The sequence below is a fragment of the Candoia aspera genome, chromosome 2 (genome assembly GCF_035149785.1).
Source record: "Candoia aspera isolate rCanAsp1 chromosome 2, rCanAsp1.hap2, whole genome shotgun sequence".
NCBI classification, from domain to species: domain Eukaryota; kingdom Metazoa; phylum Chordata; class Lepidosauria; order Squamata; family Boidae; genus Candoia; species Candoia aspera.
The window spans coordinates 154295819-154307992 of NC_086154.1; the positions used below are offsets into that span (position 1 = coordinate 154295819).

General features: G+C 42.2%; 1 protein-coding gene across 9 annotated transcripts in view; it reads left to right on the plus strand.

The window, feature by feature from the left end:
- The window catches only part of SMARCA4 (SWI/SNF related, matrix associated, actin dependent regulator of chromatin, subfamily a, member 4), a 73929-nt gene that overhangs the window by 15368 nt on the left and 46387 nt on the right, over positions 1 to 12174 (plus strand). For all 9 annotated transcript variants that reach the window (XM_063294389.1, XM_063294388.1, XM_063294387.1 and 6 more), the window contains 6 exons: positions 3175 to 3307; positions 5804 to 6196; positions 6343 to 6441; positions 8095 to 8353; positions 9143 to 9269; positions 10895 to 11068. In XM_063294389.1, the coding sequence (XP_063150459.1) occupies positions 3175 to 3307; positions 5804 to 6196; positions 6343 to 6441; positions 8095 to 8353; positions 9143 to 9269; positions 10895 to 11068 (1185 nt within the window). The remainder of the gene's footprint in view (positions 1 to 3174; positions 3308 to 5803; positions 6197 to 6342; positions 6442 to 8094; positions 8354 to 9142; positions 9270 to 10894; positions 11069 to 12174) is intronic.

Here is a 12174-nt window from a genome sequence, read left to right on the forward strand (position 1 = left end):
GAGGGGAAAAAGAGTTCTATTTTTGTGTTGTATGTTATACAGGAGTTCAGGTCAGTATACCTAGTTCTCTCTCCTCCTATTTTTCTGCCCAAAAAACAATCGTGTGTGCTAAGAGAAGGTGACAGCTTAATCATTTAAGATATGCAACTAGCAACCAAGTAGAACTCTTGTTTGGCATTCATGCCTTTCCACAAAAAGGTCTTTGCAGAGAGAACAGTCTACATTGGAATAGTGTTCAGAGAGTAGCTGTGTAGCTACATCTTGTGTAGCAGAAGCAAGAAAATATTCTGCAGCACTGAAAAGACGAACACTTTCATTATCATATATGCTTTCATGGATCACAACCGAAGCTAACGAGGCAACAAGATTGTTAGTGTCACAAGATGCTTTTGTTATATTACCTTGGATTATGTGTTATTTATTTCTTTGGCTTCTATGCTGCTCTATTTCTGAAGCCACAGAACAGCTTATTAAGAACAACACAAAAAACTGAAACAACAGATCAGCGTTTAGGACAATCGCTGCTCTGATGTGCCACCGTTTCAGGAGTGGGGGCGGGTATCATGGTCTTCATATGTCCCCAAATGCCTTTCTGAAGAGTTGTGTTTAAAAGCTCTTTAAAAAATGTAACAGGGAGGGAGTATTTTGGGTTAGGCTATTGCAGAAACAAGGACCATCACTAAGAGGGCTTGAACACAATGTTGATATTGGGGCAGATACCAGAATGATAATGCAAGCAACAAAATGCCATACCAAATATTTCAACACACTGAGAGAGATAATAAGGTTTTTGGGATGCAAAGTTACATAAAACTAGTGATTTTAATACACATTGAAAGGTGTATTAGTGCGTGTGTGTGGGTGTGTGTACGTACACACACACACACACACACACTATATATATATGAAATAAAATAGTTCCTGGACTGAGAAAGGCAGAGGAAAGAAGTTCTTTAGAATACAGTACATATTTATAAATAAGGTTTTTACCTTCTAGTTATGTGCTATTGAGAAAGTAGTCAGATGCATGATACATAACAGTTTTCCCCAATTTAGTATTTTGAGATATATTGTGAATTCTGGGAGCTAGATAGTGCATCTGCATTACGTATTAAATCACCCTGGCTGGTTGGTGTGCATGGGCATGTCATCTCCTTATTGTGTTTTGTGTGGCTCCTTAACCAAGTCAGCAGCTCCTTTGTGGTTTAATGTGACATGTTTATCACATGTTCCACATTTTCATTTCAAATTAAACCATAAAAAGGTTGCTGAGTATAGTTTAGAAGTCATGGGGGATAGAAGTAAAGAAGTGGCACACATAATCATATTAAGCTGCAGTGATTTAAAATGTCATGCAAATGTGCTTGTAATTCATGTTGAATATGATGTTGATTAATATTCTATTTGATCTAGCATATATTTTATATTGGATTTGATTGATTGATTGATTGATTGATTATTTATTTATTTATTTATTACTCATATTTAGCCACCGCCCATCTCCCCCAGAAGAGGGACTCTGGGTGGTTTACAATAAAATTCCCCATAAAACATAAACATTAAAATCACATAAAACAATTATAATAAAACCCAATAAATAAATAAAATCCAAGAGAAATGTAAAATCCAGGCTGGTGGGAGGGACTCTAGGGTGCGAGCCATCCCCAAGAATGGTTATTCCCTTTCCCGCCCCAGGCGAGATGGCAGAACCAGGTCTTCAGGGCCTTCCGGAAGGTCAGGAGAGAAGGGGCCTCCCTCACCTCCAGGGGCAAGATATTCCAGAGAGCGGGGGCCACCACAGAGAAGGCCCGCTTCCTGTACCCCGCCAGATGACATTCTCTTATGGACAGGGTCCGTAACATGCCCTCTCTGGATGATCGGGTGGGGCCGGCCGATGTAATGGGGATGAGACAGTCCCTCAGGTAACCTGGCCCCATGCCATGTAGGGCTTTAAAGGTAATAACCAACACCTTGAATTGGACCTGGAAGCAAACTGGCACCCAGTGCAGCTTGCGCAGCAACAGTGTTATATGTGCCCACCTAGGTGCACCAAAAATAACCCGTGCGGCTGCATTTTGGACCAGCTGAAGCTTCCGGATACTGTTCAGGGGTAGCCCCTTGTAGAGCGCATTGCAGTAGTCTATATGGGAGATAACCAGGGCGTGAGTGACTGTTCGGAGGGCTTCACGATCCAGGAACAGGCATAACTGGCGCACAACCCGAAGTTGCACAAAGGCCCTCCTGGCCATGACTGCCACCTGCTCTTCGAGCAGGAGTCGTGAGTCCAGGAGAACCCCTAGATTATGCACTGAGTCTGTCTGGGGCAATGCCACCCCATCCAGAACTAAAGATGACAGTTTCCCGGAAGATGAAGCCCCATCAACCCACAGCCACTCCATCTTACCAGGGTTCAGTTGAAGCCTGTTGTTCCCCATCCAGACCCCCACAGCCCCCAGGCACTGAGAAAGGGCAGTCACTGCATCACTTACCTCACCCAGGATAGAGATGCATAATTGGGTATCATCAGCATACTGATGATACCTCAACCCATGGTGACGAATGATCTCACCCAGTGGTTTCATGTAGATGTCTTAATCACCACATGATCTTAAAAAATGTGTCCATTTCAAGTACAGGTTGTCCTCATTTAGCAACTGCCTCATTTAGCAACTATTCGCAGTTACAACAGTGATGAAAAAGTAACTTTGCAACTAATCCTCGCATTTACGACCTTTGCAGGTCTGTAAAGCAAAGGAAAGCTGAAATAAGATCATAAGCACTATTGCTGTTTCACTTAGTGACTGCTTCTCTTAACGACTGAGTTACTGGTCCCAATTGTGGTCACTAAATGAGGACTATCTGTAATTGCAGGAATTAGGTCATTATTTCTTCTGGCAGATTAACAGTCAATACGTTTATCATGCAAATATAAGTAGGACATTAAAAGTACAATCTGGTATATGTCTGCTGAGAAATAAGTCCAGTTAAGTTTAATGGAGCTTGCTTTGCGGGGGGAAGGTATAGAATTTTAGTTTGGCCTCTCTAGTTTATCTCAATCTTGATTAGCTCTCATGTCATCTGAATATTTGCTGATTACTCTATGGATAGTTTAGTTCTTCCATTGGAACAGATTTGTTTAGAGGAGTTCTTTATGTGGGTTTTGTATTACTGCAGCCAATGGATTCCATGCATGAAAAGGGAATATCTGAGGACCCTCGTTACAGTCAAATGAAGGGCATGGGAATGAGGGCTGGTGGGCACACAGGAATGGGACCTCCTCCAAGTCCAATGGATCAGCATTCTCAAGGTATGGCATGCTTTCAGGATTTACGTAAATCACATTGCTAGTTAAATGTAGCATTTTCTACAATCAAGTGTCCTTCCATCCTTCTAATTCTTCATAACTTTAAGGTAACTTACACAAGAAGCTTCCTGTCTGTGAAGGATTTTTGTGTAATTCAGAGCCACAATTTCTAAGCTTGCAAGTAGAACAGTCTCTCTACTGTAGATACTGGTCCTCAACTTATAAAGGATAAGATTCAAACTGAGGAGTGGTGGAGTACCCCATTCGTCTCACATGTAGGTGTTACATCCTTTTGGAATGACTTTATATCGGGTTTTTTAAAAGCTTACTGAAAGAGAAGAAGTGCTTTAAAAAAAGTATGGCTGATCAAGAAAGAAGACAACCCTCCATCAGTACTACCGTTATCATCTTGATCCAGTAAAAACTTTAGGGGGGGGGGAAAGAGTTTCAGCTTTTCGGAGTAGCAGAAGTTTGTGGTTTTCTGACTGGGCAGGATGGTAAACGTTCTGGAGTAGTACTGCAGCTTATTTCTGCCTTTAGGCTTGAAAATCTTTATCATGCTTCACACTTCATAGGAAACCATGGTTCAGGACAACATGGATGTGTCTCAGCAAGCCCAAGCGAAATTTCAGATTTGTGCTCAACTCTTCTTTTGAGAAACTAGAAGGCATTGGACTCCTGCCACGTTTAGTTACACTAACCACCGGGAAGCACCATGTACCAGTTTTGTCCTTATTGGGACTCCTACCCACATCTGTGTTGGAGGAAAATTCTGAGAGTGCCTTGGACTGCAAGAAGATCAAACCAGTCCATCCTCCAGGAAATAAAGCCAGACTGCTCACTTGAGGGAATGATATTAAAGGCCAAACTGAAATACTTGACCACATAATGAGAAGACAGGACACCCTGGAGAAGATGCTGATGCTAGGGAGAGTGGAGGGCAAAAGGAAGAGGGGCCGACCAAGGGCAAGGTGGATGGATGATATTCTAGAGGTGACGGACTCGTCCCTGGGGGAGCTGGGGGTGTTGACGACCAACAGGAAGCTCTGGCGTGGGCTGGTCCATGAAGTCACGAAGTGTCCTAACAGCCAGGAACCACACTGAGACAAGGAACAGGTCTCTAGTGTTTTATTGCTGCTACATAACAGGAAAATCCTAACAAACTGAAGAAGCGTGGGAAAAACCCAGACATATCAACCCCAAAGGTTAAGGCGGGCCCGATCTGTGTCTCTTGGAATGGCTACCTAATTCCTCAGTGCTACGCACGCGCTTTACAGCCTGGATGGGAGCCCCCTGCTCGCCATCCTTACTCATGACATGAAGAGTCGGAAGCGACTAAACGAATAAACAAACAAAAAAAAAACCCCACATCTGAGGAGTCCCAATAAGGACAAAACCAGTCATGTGGTGGTCAGTATAACTGAAAATGCCACACTGTATACATTCTGTGTAAAACTAGAGAAATACCCGCCTCCATCAAAGAGAGGAGGTAGATGTCATGTAAACCCCATACATGGGAACATTACATAATGTGATATCTGTATCTCTCTGCACTGAGAGCTTAACAGAAGGAGGACTGTTACATACCTTTCTGATAGCTTCAACCACGTTTAATTTCAGTTTAATAATTCTTGGTTGATATTTGAATCAGAGATCCTGATAAATTTTCCTGCTTAATCCTGTGGTTCCTGAATGGGCATTCTGGGGTTATAGATTTATCCTCTTTCTTAAAAAGTGTTTGGAGAGAGAAACCACAGGCTTTTGTTGCCAAAAGGTCCACCTACCGTTCCTTTCAGAAATAAGAATTATGACACTGAAATGGACAAAAAGGAGACATGCTGGAAAGGTCCCTAGAAAGACTGAGTTTCTGCAGAGCCCAGAACCCTCCTGACACATCTGTAAAATAAATAGACCATGAAGTTTCAAATTAAAAAGGAGCCCTACCTGATCTTTCAGGTAGATTCAGAGATCTGCCTTTATTTTCCTCCATCCCTTGCCCATAAGGTTATTCTCAAAATCATTGCCAGAACTAGCCAATTTTCAGCCCTGGAATAAAAACATACTTTTTCAAAACTAACATTGTTTGACTGAAACCAAGATTCCAGATTTAAATATAATACTAATTTAAAAGTAAAACTAAATTTTGCAGAAATAGTTTTTCCAACCCTGCAGAAGAAGCAGAGATACGTAAGCAGTGTGCCAGCCAAACCTCTTGGACCCATTGAGGCACGTCCACTTATTCATGTTGGTAATGTTATGTTCAAGTGTGCCAAACTCTAGGCAAAATCTTCTGTTAATGCTGTCATTTGGCTGTTCATTTGGAATAGTTATGCTAAGTAAACTATTAAGTAAAAAAATGTAGTGTCTACTAAAATGCAAGCACGTGCTTCAAATAAAACTGCTTTATCTTTGATTGTGGGAAGTACAAAGCAAATTAAGCAATCTCTCTCTCTCTCTATTTTTTGATTTCCTTTCTCTTTTTGCCTTGCCCCTTTTCAGGTTACCCTTCTCCACTTGGTGGTTCTGAGCATGCATCAAGCCCAGTTCCAGCTAATGGCCCTTCTTCTGGCCCCCAGATGCCATCTGGCCCTGGTGGAGTCCCATTAGATGGTACTGACCCCCAAGCACTGGGGCAGCAGAATCGGGGCCCAACTCCTTTTAACCAGAATCAGCTGCATCAGTTGAGGGCTCAGATCATGGCCTACAAGATGCTTGCCAGAGGACAGCCATTGCCTGACCATCTTCACATGGCTGTGCAGGGAAAAAGGCCAATGCCTGGAATGCAGCAGCAAATGCCAACTCTACCTCCACCTTCTGTATCTGGAACAGGACCAGTGCAAGGACCAGGGCCTGCACCTGGACCAACACCTCCGAACTACAACAGACCTCATGGTGAGTCTAAGTCAAAGACTGTGAGACTCATCTGGGGTGAGGTTCTCCTAGGTCCCTTCTGAGAAATCTTTCCTTTGCTCAGACCAGAAGAGTGAAATGTATGAAGACAAAGCTTGTGTGCCTGTGTTTGTCCCATGTCTTCACAGGTATGGGAGGGCCTAATATGCCCCCTCCTGGACCCTCAGGAGTTCCTCCAGGAATGCCTGGGCAGCCCCCTGGTGGACCCCCCAAGCCCTGGCCGGAAGGTAAGACTGTGGACTGGGGTAAAACTTTCAGTTGGGTTTTCCATTGCTATGTTGAAATATATCTTGCTTCATTGGCATCTCAATCATTAAGGCTTCAAAGACCTCACCCTAGCTTTTGCTATAAGAGACTACCATGTCACATTTTTTCAGTGATATCATATGACTGCCAGGAGATACGTCATCAGTCTAAAAATTGCCACAAAAGTCCCAGTGTTTGAGGATAGGTATCTGTCAGCCTTGCGAAATAGTCCAGACAGGAAGCATGCCTAGGTAAATTAATTCTACTTTATTGTAAGGTTACTTTAACTGAATCTTGCAAATCTAACAGTACATTCCTCCCCTGTCACATTTATAGCCCAAGAAAGTAGGGAGGGTCCCTTCTGAGGCATTGGCCACGCCCCCATTCCTTTTGTGGGCTAAGCTGCCCCTTGTCCGACCGTTCCCCTGGTTGTGGCTCTTTCCCGTATCTCTCAAGGTCATTCCCACATTCCATTGCAGTATCTTTACTTGTGTATTCAAGTATAAAGTTATCTAGAAAATGTTTATTTTCCTTTATTTACAAGATGTATATCCCATACTCTAATCAAATGATCCTTGAGGTGGCTAACAATAGGGTATAAATAGTAAAAATAAATAAAAATAATGCATCAACATCCAGCAACCCTGAATATATTTTACATTTATATATTTATTTTTATAATAAATCTGTTTTTATGATATTTTAATCTTTTATTATCTTAATTTGATTGTAAACCGAGTCATTTGCCGAGATGGGCAGTGAAGAAATGTGATAAATAAATAAATAAATTATTCTGCCAATGTCAGTATCTCATTAGAATGCTGTGACAGAACATCACAGCAATTTAGTGAATAGCTTGGAGAAAACCTGTAATCAAATAAAATAGTAATCAAATTTTGTTCAGCCTATTAACATGGATAATTATGAGTAATTTTGTTCATATTTATACAGCCTTGATTTAGAGATCCTTGGATAGGCTAATGTTTGTTTGTTTATTCACTCTCTCTCAGCCCAACCCACCTCACAGGGTTGTGGGGAAAATAGGAGGAGGAAGGAATATTAGGTATGTTCGCCACCTTGAGTTATTTATAAAAATAATAAAGGCAGGATAGAAATAAAATTAAATAAACAATTTACATGGCCGCCCATCTCACAACAGTGACTCTGGGATTATAACAATGGTTAAAGCAGTGATGCTTGAGGTGAGCAATACATCCCAGTCTGAAAACCACATCGACAACAGAGCTTGCCTAACTTCCTGGCCTCACTGCTTGGGGAATCAACCAAGTCTTCAGAGCCTTATGAAAGGCTAACAGGATCCTTGTTAATTGCCTCTCAGGTCACTTACTGGTCTGGAACCAGCATGATGTAATGGCCAGATAGCAGATACAGACAGGGAGTGGCCATCCCACGTTAAGATAGATACCCATTCCCAAGGTGGCTGTAAGATGACATTTTGAAGGCAGGGAAGCACTGGCATATTCTTGCCTTTTAACGTCAACTTATTCAGGTACCTAAGTACGTTTACCTAAATGTTGAAGCCAGTCTTTGAAGATTTCGTTATTTTGTATATATGCTCTCGGTGGGCTGGCATATGAAGGAGCTCCACAAATGCCTTCCTATTTCTTCAACAGGACCAATGGCAAATGCTGCAGCCCCTACTAGCACACCTCAGAAACTGATTCCTCCTCAGCCAACAGGCCGACCTTCACCAGCACCTCCGGCGGTACCTCCAGCAGCATCCCCTGTCATGCCTCCCCAAACTCAGTCACCCGGGCAACCAGCCCAACCTGCTCCAATGGTGCAGTTCCATCAGAAGCAGAACCGTATCACTCCAATCCAGAAGCCGAGAGGACTTGATCCTGTTGAAATCCTTCAAGAGAGAGAATACCGGTAAAACTGTGGCTTTAAATGTCAACTTTGCTGGTATTGCCCTGATAGGAAATGTGGGTGAAATTCATTTGAATGACTGGGCGCGTTAGTGCTGTGGTTAGCTTTGAAGTTAATTGTATTAAGTGACTACAACCACAGGGAACAGGTAAGCAAGCTTGCATGGTGCCAAGGACAGCGTTATAAATGCAGCAATGTATTAAAAGCTACCTGGTTGCCAAGGGTAGATTCCATTACCTGGAGCAGTGTTTCTCAACCTCAGCAACATTAAGATGTGAATTCCCCAGCCAATGTGTTGCTGAGTTGAAAAACATTGACCTAAAGCAGGGGTTTTCAAAAAATTTTCAGGCCACAGAATCTATTAGTTAAAAAAAACGAATGGCAGCCTTGGGTTTTTTCATGGGAGATCAAGCCCTGGTCTTTCTGCTGTACCTAAGAAAAATTGCTGTGGATGTCCCTGGCTGCATTCAAGTGGTTTTTTGGTTGTCCGTTTACCTATAGTCTCTCATGGAACTCCCATCAAGTTTTCAAGGAACCCCCAAGTTCCTCAGAACACAGCTGGAAAAATCCTGATCTAGAGTCTCTTGTCTCACATTTGGCTGTCGGGCACTAAGTGTGACCTTCCCAAGGCAGTGTCCTTCAACTGCTCTGAATTAAAATTCCCACCATTCCTAAGGCGCCATATGGGGGAAGAGTGTTTTGGCAGATCAGTCCTGTATTGGATATGCTTTGCTTGATGTACACGGTCCTACATGCTTAAGCTCACTGCGTGTCTTAATCGCTTCCCTGCAGCTTGCAGGCTCGCATTGCTCATAGAATCCAAGAACTTGAAAATCTTCCTGGGTCCCTGGCTGGTGACCTGCGAACCAAAGCAACTATTGAACTTAAAGCCCTACGACTGCTGAATTTCCAGAGACAGGTAGGTGACACCCTGCTGAAATTTGGTTGCTCAGGACTCTTTTGAAAATTGGAATTAAATCAATTATGGCCAGCATTTGCACATATCGTAAGAGAATGAAGCTTGTGCTTGAGTAGCTTCCTTTAAATAAAACTATTGTAGAAATCCTTAAAATGTCCTCCCTTTAATGGAGCTTATCTAAATAAGTGCCAAGTGGCTTGTGCAGATCGTTCTTCTCATGCGACAAAGTGATCCTGTATTTTCTGCTGCAGTGGAGCTCCAATTTCACATGCCAGTGGATCATCCTGTTTCATCTCAGCCCTTGGAAATGATCCTTATCAAATGGGCAGAGTAATTTCACAGGCATTCTGGATATAGAAAAGAATGTCATGCATAAAAAAATCATAGTGGCTTTGCTGACCCAGAGTCTTTTGGGTTTTTTTAAAGCAGGGGAAGACACCTTATGTCTTTAATTCCTTGTAGATGTTTGTATCAGCTTTGATCTTGGCCCTACCTGAAGATTTCAGTTACATCATTCCAGTTGTAGCACTGGGGTCATCTGAAATCAGGAATATTATGATGGAGGCTCTAACTCCAATAATTCTGGGCTCACTCAGAATGCCATAGCCGAGCCTGGCGTGTTAACAGACATTATAAACACAGGGCAACAGCAACACTGGATAAATAGCTCTGCTTTAATCTTCCATTTTGTCCTTTAAGTTTTCGGGTACATTTTGACATCAGTAGATAGATCTTTGCAGCAGCATGACTCTAGAAAAACAAGGAGGCAAGGTCAGAAGGGAAGCAGATTTTGATAAAGAAGCCCCTTTGCAACTCAAGCTAGAGAGCGTGGCTAGTCCTTCTCCATCCCATAGTGGGATTGGCTGACTGGTTTCTCTGTAATAGTCTTCTTTTATTTATTTTTATTGGATTTATAAGGCTGCCCAACTCAAACAATAAGACTCTGAACTGTGTACAACAGAAGAACAAACAAGCAGAACCAAATTACACAAAACATACCTAATATATAAATGTAAACATGCTTTCAGCCAGAGCATAGCGGTAGTGCAGTGACTATAGATGCATCTTGGTTTCAGAAGTCCAAACAATGCTGGGTTTTGCGTAAATGTCTGGGTGCTGTTTTAGGGACTGAATAGGAACTGGGATGTGTTCCTATTCTGACACTCTCTGCTGCTTTTTGTTAATCTCTCTTCTCCATGGACTTTTGGGAATCTGTTTCATATTTCTGTCTTATCTTGCTTGGCAACACCCACTCTTGTTCTACTTTTCAGAAGGACCGTTTGATGGGTGTTGTGCTTTTCTTTTGCTTCTGTTGTCCAAGCACAGTTCAGTAGACTTAAAAACAAGAACAGGTAAAACTATCTGAATAACAGAAAAGCAGCAGTAGCGTCTGTTCTCAGAGATACGTCAGGTACTTTCAATTGTTTTCAGAACTGTTTCTCACTCCATATGTGTCCTTGGTGATGTGAGATGTTTACATTTTATGATGGATTCTGATATTTGACAGCATACACAGAAACAACGTAAAGTGTGTTAATCAGCATGTACAGTAAGTGAGGCATTTTACTGGACCCCGTTCTAGTCTCAGTCTGCACCCACTGTTCTTTTAAAATTTTGTTCAACAGCTGCGACAAGAAGTTGTGGTCTGTATGAGAAGGGATACTGCACTGGAAACAGCACTGAACGCCAAGGCATATAAACGTAGCAAACGGCAATCCCTGCGGGAAGCTCGCATCACCGAGAAGCTGGAAAAACAGCAGAAGATTGAACAAGAAAGAAAACGCCGGCAAAAACATCAGGTGCCTATTGCTTCTACTTCTATTTGAAACAATGGTGTATATAATAGGATGCCCGAATTGATTAATAATCAGTGCATTGTGTTTATTATTAGCTCACTGGGATAAATAAAAACATGAAGATGAACGTTTGAACAGCAAGCTAACCGTAGCCAAATGTGGAGCAGCTAAATGTACCTTAGGCTGTGTCCACTGAAACACCTTCCAAATCCTTGAATAAAGAGGAAAGCTAGAAAACCATCTGCAGGGGAGAACTCATATTGAGAGAAAGAAAAGGCTTGGTTAAGAGAAGAGACGGGAAAACAGGAAAGGCATGGGCGGTAGTAGGAGAAGAACTGGAGAGGCCACCCTTCAGAAAATATAGAACCATCTAATGTATCTGTCCTATTATAGGTAGTTTTCCTTTCTCCTAAAGATATAACATATTGTGGACCCCTTGCTTTACAGTGGAATGTGGGAAAGGCCTCCATTGCTTTAAAATGATAGCTGCTAACACAGCATCTAGAGCATGGTATCTGGGAAGTGGCCACAGGGTAAGGACATTGCATAGGATTCCATTCTAAAATGCTGAGAACCTTTGTTCTTCGCTTGGAGTGTTGAGCGTCAAAGAGGTTATGGTGTTTTATCCTCAGTCCAAATGTACAGATAAAGATGATCTTCTTTAGGCTGTTAGCCTCTCTCAGATGCCCTTTCCTTTTATCTGATCATTCCCTAGGCGGCATCTCTTCCCTCTGTTCTCCAGGGTTGCCCTCACATTCCATCATATCACCTGACCTCTTTGGAGGAGACGGTGTGGATATTTAAAAAAAAATAACAAAAGTTCTATTGGTCAAGCTTGTGCTTGCCAATAAACATGGAGAGAACTGCCCTGTTTCTTCATAACCTGCAAGTGACGGGCAGGAAGCAAAGGACAAGCCAGTGTTCTGATCAGCGATCCTTTCCTCAGTTGTGGCCAGCCACTTTAACTTGACTCATTTCATATTTTACACTTCGGTTTATTTAGTATTTTACAATCAGCTTTTAAGTTTAATCCACATTTCATTCATTTTCCTTTATTCATTAATATTTCAATTTATATAGCCCCCCATCTCAAATTCATGTCTCTAGAC